Below are 18672 nucleotides of genomic sequence, written 5' to 3'. Positions count from 1 at the left end.
CTCTAACAAACATGAAATTAATGCAAATACGACACAACCATATCGTTTCACATATAGGAATATAACTGAATTTCACACAAGCTCATCATATACAATGCACACAGCTCCTTAGTAAGTCATTCATGCAAGTTTCATCATTATATAGCATTTAAGAACAGTATACTCACATGAAGTTAACCAGTGGTACAATTCAAAGTTAATGCGGTCATATAAGTTCGAGTGTAAACAAGTGAAATCTCGAGGAATGTGTGATGTGTGTGACTTATTACACCTAGGATACCAATGGACACCTACAGAACGGTCGTTTTGATTCAGCTTAATTGGTATACCCTCAAAAACACTCAAAAAGAATGGGTTTACTCATCATATGTGAGGAGGAGTGTCGCGATCAAACATCTCACATATTGCAAGGAACAAACGCTAAATGTATAGAATAGACTAGTCTAAGAAGGATCTAGCCTATCTATGAGGTGTCGGGTCCTTCACCTTAGCATCTTCTCACCTACTCGCCATATCCAAACGAAACCACCCTAGATCAACTTATTCAAAAACTTGACACGAATACATTTGAGGCATTAAACAGTTGAAGAATCTTCATACGTGGAGAACATGTGTCGTGTCCTTCACTTTTTGTGGTATTTATATGGAGCAGGTATTAACATTTCACTTCATTCATATGCATTCCTATTTCTTATTCTTTCTTCTACTCATTCTTCAATTTTTGTCTTTTCTTGGTCAATTAGGACAATCATTACACTTCTTTTATTATCTTCATACCACAAATGGGAATTAAGCTCGAACAGTAATTCATGAACTAAGTCTATCTTTAGTGGTGCCTCCGCCTTCACATCTTGAGTAGGCTACAAGACCTAGGTTTCTATCTCTCCACTAGATGTCACCTCTAAGTTAGCAAAACAAAAACAGAGACTAGTATACAAAGAATCGTCTAGAAGAAAAGAGAACTGAGTTCCCTGAACTCTGATTTGACGTTAACACTCAAAATGATGATAAATAGCTCAAGGATACCTCACTAGGTGTCATAATCGCCACAGGTGTTTTCTCAGTGCTCATAAGGAACCCTAATAGCAATGAATCACGTGAATGTGCCTCTTGAGATACCATGTAAATACTAGAGCTTATATAGCCAAATTAACACGAGTATACTACCAATCAATTCCTCATGGAGTTACAAAATAATATAAAGAGAAACTACACATAAATGACTCAAGCGTGTAACTCTTAGGTTATATGCAAGTATGTGAAGGATATATGTCAGTGTTAATCATGGCATAATTATTTATCCTCAATACTCTTTCTTTCTTTCTTATTTTTTTTTTATAATATAAAACCCAGCAAGTAGACGTGCACAGTGTCACATGCAAATTATCACCCCCTAACTAAAGTGGAACATTGTCTTCAATGTGAAAGCACAGGGGAGACAGAGAATATGTGCACGGGAGAAGTAGAGCATATCTGGATGGAGAAGTAACGAAAAATAAAAACCGAAACTACAAAAAAATTTACTTGAGAATTAACTAAAAATAAAATAATAAGGTAAAAAAAATGAAAAGAAGGGAAAGAAAAACATCACAGTCTGTCTAGTGGAGGCTTTGGAGGAACTTCATCTGGTGGGTGCAGGTATATAAATTGAACCGACGAGTCTCCAAATTTGAGTCGCCACAATGAATCTGTCTTGTTTCCTACACAAAAGTTGGCTTCGAAAAAATCAATACGTTCTAAGGTACCAAACAAAACATGTGTAGACTACCTTCCTTGTCTTAACAAAAAAGGATCTTTATTCAGTATATTTTCCAAAAAATTCACTTCTTTAAGAACCGATCTTTGAGGCAAAGTTGTCAGAGCAGTTACCTTTGGTTCTTCAGAAGTATCAACATTAAAATTTTTACCTGATTCCTTGAAAATTAAACTCTCACCAATCTGCTCACCCTATTTATTGGGTGTACCCATCACCATACCACTGTGGGAATTTGCTTCAACATTGCACTCCTTGACATTTACTCCAGTAGAGAGTGATGGTTTCACGACTATCAATATCTGAGGGTAAGGTACCACAGGTTGGTACTCCTTATTGGTCTCGGTGTCCACGTTAACTGACTTTTTCAATTCTAGGCTTGCTTCTTCTGATTTTTCTTTGACCTCATCTATCTCAGTTGTAACTTCAAGTGTCGGGACAATTGTTGGTCTGTCAATGAGTATCTCAGGTTAGGAAGCTTCTTTTCCACTTATCGAAGTAATAACAGCCTCCATTGTCTCAAGAGAAATATTCTGTATTTGTTGCTGTTGGTGTTGGTATTCTTGAGGATTAGGTTGAGGTTCTACTGGAAATTCCCCTTTGTTTAAGATATTCAATTGTGTGCTCATCTCATTAATGATGTCCTGCAATTCATTCATGGTATGATTATTAATCTGCATGAACTGCCAAAGAGCATCCTCAAGAAACTTCTCCGGTGGAGCAGGTGTTGCATTAGATTGAAATCTTGAAGGTGCATAGCTCTGAGAGATTTGTTATGGCTGACACTGATGTCGATAGGCAACCTGATGATATGACGGCTGATAAGGAGGTGCATAGGACAGGGAAGGTTGATTCCAACGTTGCTATATATTAATCTCCTTTTCCATCTCCATAACAGCCAATCTTCTGGTAAGGTCAGTCAGACATGCCTTAATATCAAAATCATATTTAAATTCAGACCAACCTCCACCATGTATTGCTTTTAATGGTTGAGCTGTATTTGGTCTTCTGTAAATCTTAGTGTTCCACTACTGGGCTTAGTCAGCTAAATGATCCAAAAAATCCAATGCCTCATCAAGCTTCTTGTTGAAGAAATATCTTAAACACATAGTATGAACGAACTATTTTGATTTAGGAGTCAACACAGTGTAGAAATAGTTGACTAGGCGCCATAATTCAAATTCATGGTGGGGGCACATGTTAATCAGATCTCTAAATCTCTCCCAACTTTCATGAAATGTCTCATTAGTTCCTTGCATTAATCGACTGATCTGTTGCTACAAAAATTGAGTTCTTTGTAAGAAAAAAAAATTATGCAGAAATTTGTTTTGCATATTAGCCCAACTAGAAATAGATTTAGGCCTAAGATAATTAAATCATGTCTTAACCTTGTTTTTCAATGAAAAAGGAAATAGACGCAATCTAATTGTTTGATTAGTAGTGGCCCCATCTATGAATGTAACACATGCAAGCTCAAAATCAGTTAAATGCTGATACAGATTTTCACATTACATCCTATAAAATTGAGGTGTCACAAATATCATTACAGGCTTAATATTAAAGTTTTGTGTATTTTCAGGTAATATGATACAAGATGGTTGTGTGGTTCAGATTCAGTTTCCTAGAATGTTTGAGATTCTGTGACAAAATTAAAATAATGTGAACTTTTATTTATGAACTTAAAATTAAAACATAAAATAAGAACTCAATACGCTTAGAATAACAAGAAACAAATAACGATAATTAAATCCTATTTAGACAATAAATAAATCTTACGCATGAAATTCCGAACAAAAGCCTAAAGATCAAAACTTTATTAATTAACTAAAACATTCAACCATAAAATTAAACACCAACTAAACAATTGAACTTAACTTAAATAACGGGTTAACAAAACTTATCGAACTTAATAAACTAAAACGCAATAAAAACTCAGACTTTAATTAAACGGAACTTAAAATAAATAGAACCAAACAAAATTTAAATCCTAAAGAAGAATTTTTTTTTTTTTTTAGAGACCAAACTGAACTTTAACAATGAAAAATTACCCAACCACAATTAATTCTAATAATGATATTAAATAAGAAGAGAAAAAAAAAATTAAATCCAATAATAAGAACCCAACATAAATTTAAAAGCTCGGAACTTTAATTAAAATTCAACTAAAATTTAACAATGATCAATCAAGTATTTAATTGCAAGAAAAAAACTAGAGAACAAGAGGAAAAGGAGAGAGAGAGAGAGAGAGTCCAACCGTGAGAGAGCTGCCTCCTCCAACCCAAGCCGTCTTGTGCATGAACAAAAAACAAGGTCAGCAATTAGCAATTAGCCACCCGGGATCGATTCTGCTCTGAGCTCCTGGTTTACCCTCCTCGTGGTGATGTGGGGCCGGATCCACGGGGCGTGGGATTAGTCGCTGGCCGGTGCAGTGGACAGTAAAACTAACACTGTTGACGGTAGGCGGATACTCGGACGAATCCAAAAAAAAAACAAAAAACAAAAAGCAAAAAACTCTACCCCAAAACCTATATCCTACTTTCCGTCTTTTCAATCCCTCTCTTTCTTTCCTTTCTTTTCCTCCTAGTTCCACTCCAGCTTACAAGAAATAATCAACTTTCTTATGAAGGTTTTCCCACAAAATAAACTTTCAAGGATCAACATTTATTAATACTTGAATTGATACAAAGAGATCAGAAACCTTTCAAATCACATTATATATCTAATTAAAATTCTAACCAACGTTCTTTTACATAATGAAATTTCTTGATAGCCAAATTACCGACAAAATAGCAAAAGAGTAGATCAACCACAACCACATACTTGTGCCTAATTATGGCAATTTGAAAAGTTAATTCCCCACATTAAAGTAAAGGTCCCACATACCTCTTGATTTCAGAAGAGCAATCTGAATTCCTTTGCATTGCTAGGTAATTCATTTTTAATTTCAACCCTAATTGATTGAGATGCTTTTGTCTGCAGTTAACCACTAGTTCTCACCAACTTTATCTCATCCCACATTTTAGTACCCATTGAAAGAAGGCAAAATCACTTTAATCTTAGATTTGATTAAAATATATAAATTTTTTTTTTGACGCTTTTAAAATTATAAGAATCTCTTTTGATAATTTTAAGAATTTGAAAAATTTTACGTAAGATTTATCAAAAAATCACACACACACACACACAAATTTCTATTTATATTTTATAAAAAGATAAATCTTTTTAGGGATGTAAGCATCTCAAAAATCAAATGTCAAGAAAAATCAATGATATTTTTATAGCGTGTCAATAAAATTTTTAAAATCTTAAGGAATGTTCCTAACTTTTACCTAATTTCAAGAAAAATTATTATGTTTTATAATAAGAATTAAATGTCAAAAAAAAAATTCAATCACATTTTTTAAATCTCAAAATTTTTTAAACTTCAAATGTTACTGACCTTTTACCAAATTTCAGAAAAAGTTAAAATCTTTTATAATAAGACAAGCAATCAATTCTTCCAACTCTAATAATAATAATAATAATATAATAATGGTGAAGGCAATCAGGTCTCTGGGCCACTGTCCATAATGCGACCCTGAAAATGGCCGAAGGACATAACTTACTGTATCGTGTCGAGAAAGTTTGCACCACTTGGATTGTTCATCATTCTATTTCAGTAGACCTAATATAATAATCTTCATAGTGAGGACATTTTATATATCTGTTTTACATTATAAATAAATATGGATCTTAACAGCAGATTTGATTTTTTTTTTTTTTTTTGCCTAAGAATTAATTTTTTTTCTCCTCATACTGTAACATATATATATACATTGTAATGTATATTAATGTGTATAACATATATGTTGTTGCTTATTAATTATGTGACTCAATTATAGTCAAAGCTATGGATTCATGAACTCCATCACACAACAAAAATAAATAAATAAATAAATAAAACCGGTAATCTTGCCACAAATCCTCCCAGTCAAATTTACATTGCACATCATAAAGTATAAATTCAAATAATTTTTGGTAGAGATAGACTTGGAGTCAATAATCCCTATAATGTTGCCTTCAATTCCCACTCCGTCTAAAGACTAAATTATTAGGGTTTGTAGATTTGCGATCTGCATTACTAGGGTTTGGAGAAGTATGACCCAGGGCATCTGGTTTGGAGCTTAGAGATGGATTCCAAATGAAACTGGGGGATTGAAATACCTGAGTGAAAAATGAATTTGAAATACATGAATTTGGGTGAATGAAGTACACCCTAAATTTGGGTCAAATCCAAATGTGTTCACCCAAGTGTTACTCCAAACAGTGCATCTATATTTCTATATTTGGAGTTCCCAAATTCAAATACACAGCGCCAGACACATTCCCAAACAGACTATATTCATCCTTCCATGCACGCCAACTCAAACATCCAGCTGATTGAAAATGACTTTTTCTTAAAACCCAATATGAGTGATACTGAAATCACAGCGAACAAAGTTAGGTGTATCTGTAGCCCTCTAGCTCCTCAATTTGAGTAGAGTTCATGTATTGCCCCCAAAACAAACAAAAATTCACATCTCAAATGGAATAAGATATCAAGTGCCCGAAATGAAGAAAGAATTAAGAAAAAGTAAATGGTAAAAAAGTCCAATAACAAGCATACAAAACATCCCTACAACTGGCGCCCGAGCAAAATGACAGACCAATCCATGCTGTTCCTAAACTGTTTTTGTTTTGGTAGCCTTCCTCTTGACTTGTCTCCTTGTCATTGAGTTCTTCATGCCGATGAAGAAAAGCAAAGCTCCAAACAGAGCCAAATTCTGCAAAACAAAACATAAAATCATACATATTATTCACTCATTCATTCATTCCATATCATCCTTTCCAGCAGGCAGAGTCTTCCTTACATGCATGAACTTGATGAAGAGTAGAGCAAATTCTTTCCTGTCAGTTTCGTAGTTGTAGAAGTCATACAAGATTGGAGTAACAATTCCCTGATGCAAAAGCTGCACCAGATAATGGTGGAACACTCAATACATGGTTATACTAGTTTCCCTATGCATTAATATAACAGAAAAAAAGGACACAGATGATAAACCAGGAGATATGCTCCAATAGAGCAGCCAAAAATGAAAAGAAGGCCTCCAATGCCCTTCAAGGCTATAGCTGCTGCAACAAGGTGTCTAATCTGCAAATAAGATCTCCACAAGTTACTTTTGATATTTGCACAAAGGCAACAAAAGTAGAATCATCAAGAGATAATCCTGATTGTATGCAGTAGGAGAAAGAACAAGCATTACTCACTTCAATTTGTGGAAGCTGCAAGCCAGTGTTGGTTGACACATGTTTCAAGAAAACATTAAGCTTTGGTCTGAGGGATTTCGCTGCGGGCCCTCCATCAACACCAAATTCATTAAACCTATAATACAGCCAAATACATCAAAACACTATTAATTCAACTGCAGAATTCAAGATACATTGATAAATCAACAAAGAAACATTAAAAGACATTGTAAAAATGGTATAAAGTTTCTGATCCGTGTTAAGATTTTGACGACAAATATGGTCGAAAGGTATTTTAGACACCTCTAAATATAAACCCAACTTTAAAAAAAAAAGGAAAAAGAATATAAGTAAAGCTTTGTTCTGAGAAATTTTGCTGCTGGCCCTCCATCCACACCAAATTCATTAAACCTATAATGCGGTTACAGGCATCTGAGCACTATTAATTCAAGATTTCAAGTGCATAAATTTAATATGCATTAATAAATCAATAAAAAGCATTAAAATACATGGTCAAAAAAGGTATAAAGCTTCTGATCCTTGTTAAGATTTTAACAATGAACACGGTCAAAAGGCATTTTAGTATAGCAACTCTATTCCTAAAGCAATATCAATTCAATGCTGACATCGACATAGACCAAATGAATTTGCAAAACATGGGGAAAAAAAAAGGTTCTAAAAACCTTTAAGTTTAGGGATTATGCACAGGAAAATAAAAAATAAAAAGGGTTTTCGTTTCTTTCCCACTATATGTACGCATTAGAGGAATATATGGCTGCATGCTATGTCAGAATGATGAAACAGAAAAAAAAAAAAAAAAAAAAAAGAGGAATCTACTATCTCAGCTGCCAACTTTTTAAAAAAAAAGGAAAAGAGAAAAAAACTATCTTAGTTAATAAACATGTTTAGCAACTTCAAGTTGCGATATTAGTAGCATATTTAGGTGTTATTGCTACATCAATTATCTATATAATTAATTATTTTCTACACATTCATTGCCATGGCCTTCATACCCTACAATAATATGGCAATGATCCTTTTTTTTGGGCTAGAAGCGCACCAAAAAAAATAACTAAGCATCAATTTATCAAGAATATTGCTCCACAACACTCCTATGTTGAAAATTCAAGAGTACTCCTCTTGGCAATGTATATTGAATTAATTCTCTAAGGTTCAAAATCATACTCAAAATATCACAAAATAGTAAATTTCTAACTACAAGTATTCTATTTGCATTTCCAAATTTGTACAAAGTAGTAGAATTGAAAAGGGGAAACCTATTATGATCTACAGAGCAGACGCATTCTAATAAGTTTGAGAAGTTAAGATTTAGGCTTGTTCACAGCATTTTTTTTTTTTTTTGGGTTTTAGTGCACTTGGCATGATAAATAAGCAAAAAAACACCAACTCATGCTCCCAAAAACAAAATCCAAAAAAGAAGAAGAAATAAAAAATAAAAAATAAAAACCTCTCAAAAAACCATAGTGAGTTCAATGTTTTTGGACATAAAATTACATGACTTGACTTGAAAACTTCATTCCTTCCATTATAAAGCAAAATCCGTGATCAAGGACCAAAAAAATAAGAAAATAAAAAGATACTCATTGCCATCAAAATTAGGACTGAATGTCTGTCAATCTGCAAAACAAAAGAACAAGCTATAGAAGGGTCTAGAGTGGGCTCTAGAATCACTCTAATGCTCAAGACGTGGACTAGGAAGAGAGATACTTAGGTCTTAGAGAGATTGTAAGTGTAGGCAACGCTAATAGAAGTGGCTGTGTCCGTTACCTTTACACTACCGTCCTTTACATAGATGAGCTTCCCCTAACTTCAATGCCCCTATTGCTATGGGGAATTGGGTTATGGCCTTTTATTTGAGGGTTACAACCCCATCATTACGCTCCTTAAACTCCTTTGGGGTTAACACACACCCCTTTTATTCCTGGAATAACCCAGTGGAATCCTTACTGAAAAGCTCTTAAGCCCTGGCCATGGTAGGTTGTATTTTTACCCTCATCAAATGCCCTCCCACACCTTGAAAAGCACTTTTAGGTATAAATGTACTATATTTCCAATGTTTTAAAAGGCTCAATCGAGGCTCGCCTTGAGGCTTGTCTCAAGGCAAGGTATGCCTAAAACACCTTAAGGCTCATTCTAAAATACCAAATTCCAAAAAGGCTAATGCATTACATATTAAGGCTTGCACATTTGTACAGAAGGCACGCCTTTTGTGCATTTTTAGCTGAGGCTTACACATTTTGGGCATGTGGTCCTCAAGCTTTATTTGGCTTAAAAATTTTAACTCCAAGATTATATAAAACGAAAGTCATAATAAGAGTTCATTTCTAAAACTCTTGAACCTCAACCATTCCAAAATACTTGAGAGTTGTATCTTAGATCTTGAAAATAATGTGAACTTTGTAATGTTACAGCTATCTCTTATCATGATTTACATAATGAATTCAGGTTGGCAATTTTTTAAATGGCCAAAGGGGAGCTTAGGCACAACGGTAAATTTGTTGTCATGTGATTTGGAGGTCACGGGTTCAAAGCATGGAAACAACCTCTTGCAAAAATGCAAGATAAGGTTGCGTACTATAGACCCATTGTGGTCTGCCCCTTCCCCAGACCCCGCATATGCGGGAGCTTTGTGCATTGGACCTTTTTTAAAAAAAAAAATTTAAACGGCTAACAAGTAGTTTGCAAATTATATTTGATTTTTTTATATTATATTTGCAATTTTCTTAATTTTTATTAATTTTTAAAATATATGTAATTTATTCGCATATTTTTATCTAAAAATAAATTTCTCAAAAAGTTTACGCCCCAATGCCTTAAGGCTTACATCTTGCTTCTTAAGGGTTAGAACACCTTGCCTTATGCCTTCATCTTTTATAACATTGGTATTTTCAAAGCTTAGTTCATGGAAGAAATTTCTTTTCTTCTCTATATATAACATTTCTGCACTTCTAGGTAATCATCCAAAGTGAATCTCAGATTCTTGGACCGAGGTGAACACTAGATTCTGGGACCGAAGTGGATTTTGGACTCTACATTTTGTCAAGTTTGTACATCGGACTGATGTAACCTTAGATTGTTGGACTGAAGTGGACATTGGCCCTCATCTCTCCTCTAGCTAAGGTCCTCAGATTCTTGGACCGGGAAAACCTCAACATAAACAACTAAGGAGAACAAAATGTTGATGGGGCAAAAATACACCCTACGATGGCAAGGGGTCAAGGTCTATTTAGTAGGTAATCGATTGGGTTGTCCTAGGAAAAAAGGGGGTGTGTGGGCACATGTATGACCCCAAAGGAGTTGAGGATGGTAGTGAACAGGTTGTAACCCCAACACAGAAAACCATAACCCCCAGCCCAATAGGAGCATCAAAACTACGGGAAGCTCACCTATATAAAGGAGGTTATGGTGAAGGTAAGGGGCACAACCACTTCTACTATTGTTGCCCACACTTGCAATCACTCTCTATTTGCCTATTTCCTAACTTAAGCATTAGAATGATACCCAAAGTCCAACCTTGGGTCCTACATAGCTCATTTGTTTTGCAAACCAGCAGACATTCAGTCTTGCCAATTTTGACAACAACAATACCTTAAAACACATGCAATATATATCTCAACAATAAAGGATTTTCTAAATTGAATGCAAAAACACATTAAGTTTCAATAACAAGAGCATGTGTTGTGTGATTAAGAGTTGACCGTCAAAAAGAAGGGCTGAAAAGCATAGGAGGAAATGGAGGAAGAACGCAACAACAATGATTAGTTTACAGCAATATGTTCAAATATTTCAATGAGACAACACTTGTAACACCACCTTATGATCAATGGATAGAGATAAAATGGTGAAGTGACAATTTTCAACAAAGCATTAATAAATTTTAACAAGTGCATAATTTCTATAAAAAAAAATTATTGAAAAAAAAACAGCACTAGTATCATGGACATTACAGAAAAAAACACTAGCAGCATAAACATAACAAAAACGCACTAGCATCATAAACATGTCAGGCATTGAAATAATTCTATCACGTATCTTGGCAATACAAAGGGTCAAGTAGCTAATTTAAAACCACTGCAGCAAGGTCCAAGTATCAATTTTTAGACACCAATTTCTTGTTTGACAATACTAAGGATTAAGTACTTTAAAAACTATGGAACCAAGGTCCAATTATTAATTTGGTCATCAACCTTTTAAATTGGGTCAATGTAACCACCATTTTATATGGCCTGGTCAATTTAACCAAACATTAGGTGAGATTTTGTTGTTTGTTATGTAGGAACTAAACAAATTTTGATGCGAACAGCCAAGAGGATGGTGTGTGGACGCTATCAAGGTAATTCAACCACATTGAGTTTAATTAACCTCACATAGAAGGGTAACTACAGTGATCACCCAACGAAAATAAGGAGTTAAATTGATTCTTATGATATGGTAGTTTACAAATACTCAAACTGGATAAACTGCTTTTTTGAGGCAAGTGATCATGTAAAATTTGGTTTTGTTTCAAACATAGAATAGACAAAGAATGACCATTCTCAAATCTCACTATCAAAATGGAAATCTCTATGTTATTCTATGTTGATTAGAATAACACGAACTTTGACATAGTCCTTTGTCTTGATTCTTGAATGACACTGCCTTTTTTGGAAACAATTATATTCCTATATTTATCCATTCTCATCTGATTCTATTCTGGGAACCAATGACAATATAATATTAGGTCTTACTTCAGTCGTTTCTAATTAGGTCTTAATCCAGATACAAATTCCACCACCTAGGCTCTGCAAAATCACATATTTTCAAATTAAAAAATCCAGAAAATGAAGCCCTTGATGGATTGAAATGATTTTTAAAAAGAATCATCTAGCCATACATCAACATTTTGGGTTAAGGTTCAGCTCGGTAGTGTTCAAAGTTGAGTTGAAATGAAAGTGTCAGTACTTTATTTGCGTGCGTTGACAGCAAAGCATCCTAAATGTTGCGCATTCATCATTACGGTGACAAGTTAAACTGAGCCACAAATACATGCATTTAATAAAGCTAACACAACTCATAATTACTCAGTTCACGCGTTTAACAGAAAGCAAATGGTTGAACGTTAACTCAGAAACAGATGACAGCTTAGAAGCGTCGCAGTAATTAAAATCAGAGTAATCAAGAAGTAATCCCTTCAAACACTCTTTTATAGAACATAAATCCAGACTATATACCAAATCGACTAAAACTCATCAGATCTGATGTTAACACATAGAAGTAAACGTAAGCGGGAAGTAGTAAAAAGCGACACAGAAACAAAATCAAAGCCGTCGAGTTACAAAACCCCAAAAAAAGTTTAGAACACATACACCGATGGACAAAAACAAAGCAGATCTGATCAACAACAGGAAAAAGTGAGAACTTTACTCTTGCCAAGCGGCGAGTATGAACACGGAGGCGAAAAGAACTCTCCCAACGAATGATAAAAACGCCATTGTTGTGCGGACCCTACTCTCTCTCGAACGAACGATGGAAGATACGAGACAGACACCGTCGAGAAAAAGAAGGGAGACGGTGAGCGTTAGGTAGGGACGGAGAGATTTTCAACCGAATAATATTATTTTACTGAGAAATATATAAATGTAACTCTTTTTTAGGTTTTTTTTTTTTTCTTTTTTTGAGAATGAAGTGTTTGGAAGGAGGAGTTGGTTTTACTTCATATTTATTAATTCATTTCTAACTGACATGCATGTTAGTTGGGTAGATAATTTTAGATTAGCTCTTGGAATTTCGGGTCATTTTACTCTCTTTCAAATAATAGACTTTTCAATTAATTTTTAGCTATTTTACCCTCTTTCCCTCACCTTCAATAAACCAATGCGTTCGGTGACTTGTCTTTCTCCTCTCCCAGTGAACCTCTTACTTTCTTCTATAATCATCCAATGGCAAGCAAGGATGTCATTAGTGACTGTTGGAGATTTAGGTTGTGTCGATGGTTGTTATGGGCTGAAGAATTTGTGTGTTTTTAGGCTTAAAAATGATGTTTTTCCCCTCGATGTCATCTTCTTCCGTCCTTGAAATTGTTTGAATTACAATGTAATTTTAGTTGAATGTGTTGTTATTTTAAAGTTTAATCTTGTTATTTGATAATTTTTCCAATTATTAATAGTCAAATTTCATACACTATTAAAAAAATTTGGGTCCAATTTGAGAAACCCTAAAACTACAGGTTAGCTTCCCTTTTGTTTAATTTGTTGTTTATTTTGAATTTAGAAATTGATTAGAGTTTGTATGATGTGTTTGACTATTTTTTATTTCTAAAAGTTGGGATCAAATTTGGTATATTATCTTTATTTTTGAACTTTTGAAACAACTGAAGTAAAATTTGAATGATTATTGTTGGTTTGCTTGAATTTAATTGTGGATTAAAAGGATTATTGACGTCAAGAATTGCACATTTACCCATATGGCTTTTAAGGTCATATTTTTTAGGACAAGATTTTGAGAATATTGGTCTTAATTATTTTTTAGAGATCACTAAAAATTTTAAAATACACAAATTAATGTTTCTTACCCCGTTTTTGGGAGCACAAACTTTGGATCTTGAATATGAATTTGTGTAAATTTGAACAAAATATATTACATAATTGTATTGAATTTCTTTTAAATCTACAAAAATCCAAATTCAAATCTCGAAACTCATACTCCCAAACATTACCTTAGCAATTTTTGTTTTTAATATATGTATAAAAGAAATTTAAAAAATTAATAAAGAACTAACTGCAGGCATGTATGATGCAGGTACTCCATGGCTTTTGAATGGTAAATATTTATTGCCTATAAATATAATATAACAAAATAAATAAATAAATAAATATACTTATATGTCAATATATGAAATAAATAGAAAAATAATAATTTTAAAAAATATTATTTTAGAATAGTTATGGATTGTTATGAAATATTTTTAGAATATTTATGGTAATTATAAGGACATTTTAAAAACATTTATCATTAGCTAAAAGGGCGTTTTAGGGATCTTAAAAATCAAAGGAAGAAAGGGGGCACTCCCTTTGCAATCTCAGCTATTAGAAAGGGCATTCCCCTTCCTTTGGTCTGGTTTTCTAATTTCCTAACATGTCCTTCACTTACAATCTAAATTACAAACACTTACCCCTCAACTACCCATTTTTTGAACAAACAAGACACTCACACAACTTCTACACTCAACCTCTTCTTTAATTGTCTCTGTCTTCATTCTCCTCTTCTTCCTACATTATTCCCAATATGTGATTTTACTTGGTTGCATCTAATACATAAGGAAGCAAAAAACTAGCCATAGCTACGTATTCTACTTTGTTGATTCTTATAGCGTTACAAATGGATTTTAAAATATTTCAATGACTTCATACTCTCAAATTCTATTTTTCTTTAAAAAAAAATTCTCTAACAAATTCTTATTTGTCTTAAGGTATAGTGGCCTTTGCAAGACATGGCATAATGTATAGTTGTAGTAGGAACATGATGTTGCCTCAATATTAGCGATTTTATTGTTCACCAATATTTTATCACGACATATCAATTTAGGTCCCCACTACTGAGAATAAGTTCCTCATCGTTAAAAACCATCATATTCTTACATTTTGTATTTCTTATAAACTTACATTGGTAAAAAAAAAAAAACTCCAATAAAATTCTTCCTCTACTACTTTCTTTTATAGTTTGCCCCACTAATCTTTATATTATTTTTTTTGTAAAGGTGAGAAAACTTTATTAGCAAAAGAGAGCAAATACAAAACAAATGTAAAAACAATAAAAGGAAAAGGAAAACAAAGATAACAAAGAGAAAATGCTTGACTCTATAAAATCTTAACATCTAGCACAACCTTCTAAGTTATCTCCTCAAAGTTGATGAAATTTTGAGCATAGAGCAAGTAGTTTCTCACTCTCTAGATATTATGTATTGCAGAAGACCAAATTAGCCTATTTATGTGCCCTGCATTGGACTTTTTAGGAGAAGAAATCTAGGTTATTTTCTTAGTCCAAAAATGAAAGTGTCTAGGTTGATCCACAAAAGTTCTAATAGATATGTTTAGTGATTGAACAATTGAAGAAGACATGGTCTTTGTCTTCATAAAGATGATGGCAAATGACACAAGTGAGGCTTTTGGCCAACAATGAGAGGCTATTCAAAATGGAGCCCTATTTAAAATGGCAAACCAAATAATAAAAGCATGCTTTCGAACCAGTCTTTTGAGTCAGACTACTTTGTGCCAAGGAATGTCTAAAGATTTAGATACGACAAATTCCTTAACAGAAATGAAAGAGAATTTGCAAAAAGAAGCCAATAGTGTGCAAAAAAGAGAAGAAAAAAAAAAGTGATTAAATATATATATATATATATATATATATATATATATATATATATATATGATACGCCCAAAATAGTCTAGCTAATAAGAGCTGGTCAACACCTGGCCCGCGCCTCCTCCGGGTCAAACATTCTAACGAGCAATCAGCTCCAACCCAATAAAGAGGATGAGAGATCCACGCCAACGGCTTAAATAGCCGAGTGATGGGCGCAAGCACTTTGTGACTTGGGAGCGATTCACCCCCTCCCCCCGGCGCAATAAAGACGAATCAACCAAGGGTCAACTCGAGCTCTTATAAGAAGGGATCTGGGGAAGAGGCCAAGGGAAGTCATTCAACCTATTCTACTGTTGCATTCAGCCTCTCTAGAGTATCCCTCTTACTTAGACATCAGAGTGATCCCCCGGAGTACACCCCGAGTCCTCCAAGCCTTTTTTGTTTTCTATTCTTTTCAGGACACCGAAGATCTGGGAGCACCCCTATTGGTCGTCACCGATTTTTCCCCGCAACAGTTGGCGCCATCTATGGGAAACCACTCTAGTGAGGCACTTTTCCTGCTCCCCCCTCCGACGTTAAAAAAATGTCCACCTCACACGGCTCTAGCTCCGGCCCCACTAGAAAGGAGTCAGCCCAGTCAATCCGTTCTACACCTGTAGATCCTTCAGGAGTCACCAGGGAGGAGTTCCTCGCCTTCCAAAAGAAAATGGATGACATGCTCAACCTGCTCTTACTCCAAAAGAGTTAGGAAGCATGCGCCCCACTTCAACAATGGGTGAGTCCAGATCTACCTTGGAAAACAGATGAAACAAAGAAGAGCGAGAAGAAAACTTTCCCTACCAAAAAGATAGAAGACATGAATAGCGTAGACGTCAACCAACAAAAAAGATCCTCAGAATTGGAGGAGAGGATCAAAAAGATAGAGCAGAGAGAAAAAAACGAGGAAAGATGGCAAGACTAACTTCCTCTATGGGGAAGCGTCTCTACGGCCCTCGGAGCCATCCTTCACAAGAGAAGTGATGAAGGTCCCGCTGCCCAACAGATTCAAGATGCCCACCTTTGAGAGGTGTGAGAGTCTTTCCGACCCAATCGACCACTTGGATACCTTTAGGGTGCTAATGCAACTGCAAGGCGCTCCTGATGCCATTATGTGTCGAGCCTTTGCAGTAACCCTCAAGGGTAGCGCCAGAGATTGGTACTGGACCCTGCGACCCAGATCAATCGGCTCCTTCTTGGAGATGGAACAACTATTCACCAGCCATTTCCTCAACAGTCAGAGGATTGTCAAAACAACATCTCACCTAATGAGCATGGTCCAGGGAGAGAGGGAGACACTAAAGAAATTCATGCATCGCTTCAACACGTCAACCCTGGAGGTCTGCAATCTAGACATGGGAGTGGCATTGGCAGCCCTAACCACAGCTCTCCAACCTGGAAGCTTCCTGTACTCATTAGGGAAAAACCCACGGGTTGATATGGGGGAGTGGATGGCCCGAGCGCAAAAGTACATCAACTTGGAAGAGATGATGGACACTAGGGGAAGCCACATTGAGTTTAAGACGAAAGGGAATAGCCAGGAGATGGGTGAATCCTCCAGGTTCGCAAAAAGGCATGAGAACGCAATGCTGCTTGCCAGCCCTAACATGATACGGCAATTTAGTAAGTTCTCCACCTATACACCCCTGAATATACCGCGTTTTGAAGTACTGATGCAAATAAGAAAGAAAGATTATGTCTCGTGGCCCAAACCCATGCGAACTCTCCTGTATAAACAAAACATGTCTAAGTTTTGCCAATTCCAGAAGGATCGCGGGCATAACACAAAGGAGTACATTCAGTTGAGAAACAAAATTGAAGCCCTAATAAAAAGGGGATACCTATCAAGGTTTATCAAAAAAGAAGATCTAACGAGGGAACCTCGCGAGCAAAAAAGACCCAACGCAAACGACAAGGAAGAACAAGTCATAGGGGAAATTGCAGTGATCTTCGGAGGATCTGCTAGTGGAGGAGACAGCGGAGGGGATCACAAAAGGTACGCTAAACAAGTGCTCTCAGTAGAAAAAGGGGAACCAAACAGCAAAATAAACAGACAAGGTGAAGATATCATCTTCGACAGCCGAGATGAAGAAAGGGTACAGCAACCGCATGATGACGCATTGCTACTCTCCTTGTTGGTAGCAAACTCAAAGTCAGGCACGTATTAATAGATAATGGGAGCTCGACAAATATTATATTCTGGTCAGTACTAAAAGGGATGAAAATAGGAAAGGAAAGACTTAAACCAATCGCAACCCCCCTGGTTGGGTTTGGTGGAGATGTGGTTCATCCCGTAGGGACAATCACGCTACCTGTGACCATGGGGACAACGCCACAGCTAATTACTTCATTGACAGAGTTCTTGGTGGTTGATCGGCCCTCGGTATACAATATCATATTGGGCCGCCCTTTTCTTAATGCAGTTTGAGCTGTAACGTCAATGTACCACCTCAAGATGAAATTTCCTACACCGCATGGAACAGGGGAGGTCAGCGGAGAACAAGCAGCAGCTCGGAACTGCTACGTTATGGCTCTAAAAGGAAAAATAGAGGCAAGAGAAACCCTAACCATGGAAGACCTAGAGGTAAGGGGAGAATATCCACAAATCAGCATAGTAGATGAAGATATTGCCCGCGTACCCCTACTTGGCTACCAGGAGAGATTCGTGCAGATTGGGAGTCACATGCCTGAAACCCTGAGAGCAGAGCTTGGCTAGCTGCTGAACAAATTCACGGATGTGTTCGCTTGGTCTACTAACGATATGTTGGGTATTGATCCTGCCATCATAGAGCACAGGTTGTAGGTGGACCCTAACCACCGACCTGTGAAGCAGAAGAAAAGGAGTTTCACGATGGAGCGAATTAAGGTAATTGATGAGGAGGTAACGAAGCTGATGCAAGCAAACCTTATTAGGGAGGTGAACTACCCGGATTGGCTAAGCAATGTGGTCCTGGTAAGGAAGCCTAACAGAAAATGGCGCACCTGCATAGATTTCACAAATCTAAATAAGGCGTGCTCGAAGGATAGCTTCCCTCTCCTCTGAATCGATCAGTTGGTAGATTCAACTTCTAGCCACGAGCTTCTCATCTTTATGGATGCATACTCGGGATATAACCAAATCCCCATGCATCAGGCTGACGAATAGAAAACGTCTTTCATCACTGAAAGGGGCCTGTATTGTTGTTGAGTGATGCCCTTTGGATTAAAAAATGTAGAAGTCATGTACCAGGGGTTAGTGAACAAGATATTTAAAG

The 18672-nt window shown here is 35.8% G+C and overlaps 2 protein-coding genes across 2 annotated transcripts; one reads left to right on the top strand and one right to left on the bottom strand.

Moving 5' to 3' along the window:
* Nucleotides 1-6169: 6169 nt before the first annotated feature.
* LOC131152088 (uncharacterized) lies at nt 6170-12693 on the bottom strand. Its single transcript, XM_058103715.1, has 5 exons — nt 12443-12693; nt 7040-7154; nt 6834-6923; nt 6643-6741; nt 6170-6555 (listed from the first exon to the last, which is right to left on the bottom strand). The coding sequence occupies exons 1-5, from the start codon at nt 12508-12510 to the stop codon at nt 6454-6456; spliced, it is 474 nt and encodes a 157-aa protein (XP_057959698.1). The 5' UTR covers nt 12511-12693; the 3' UTR covers nt 6170-6453.
* Nucleotides 12694-16401: 3708 nt separating this feature from the next.
* On the top strand, nt 16402-17586 carry LOC131151241 (uncharacterized). The gene has a single exon (XM_058102493.1). It carries the CDS (start codon nt 16402-16404, stop codon nt 17584-17586), a length of 1185 nt encoding a protein of 394 aa, XP_057958476.1.
* Nucleotides 17587-18672: the final 1086 nt, after the last annotated feature.

This window comes from Malania oleifera, chromosome 3, assembly GCF_029873635.1.
Source record: "Malania oleifera isolate guangnan ecotype guangnan chromosome 3, ASM2987363v1, whole genome shotgun sequence".
NCBI lineage: Eukaryota > Viridiplantae > Streptophyta > Magnoliopsida > Santalales > Ximeniaceae > Malania > Malania oleifera.
Note: the sequence above shows the minus strand (reverse complement) of the source record. Positions and strands in the feature narration are given on the sequence as shown.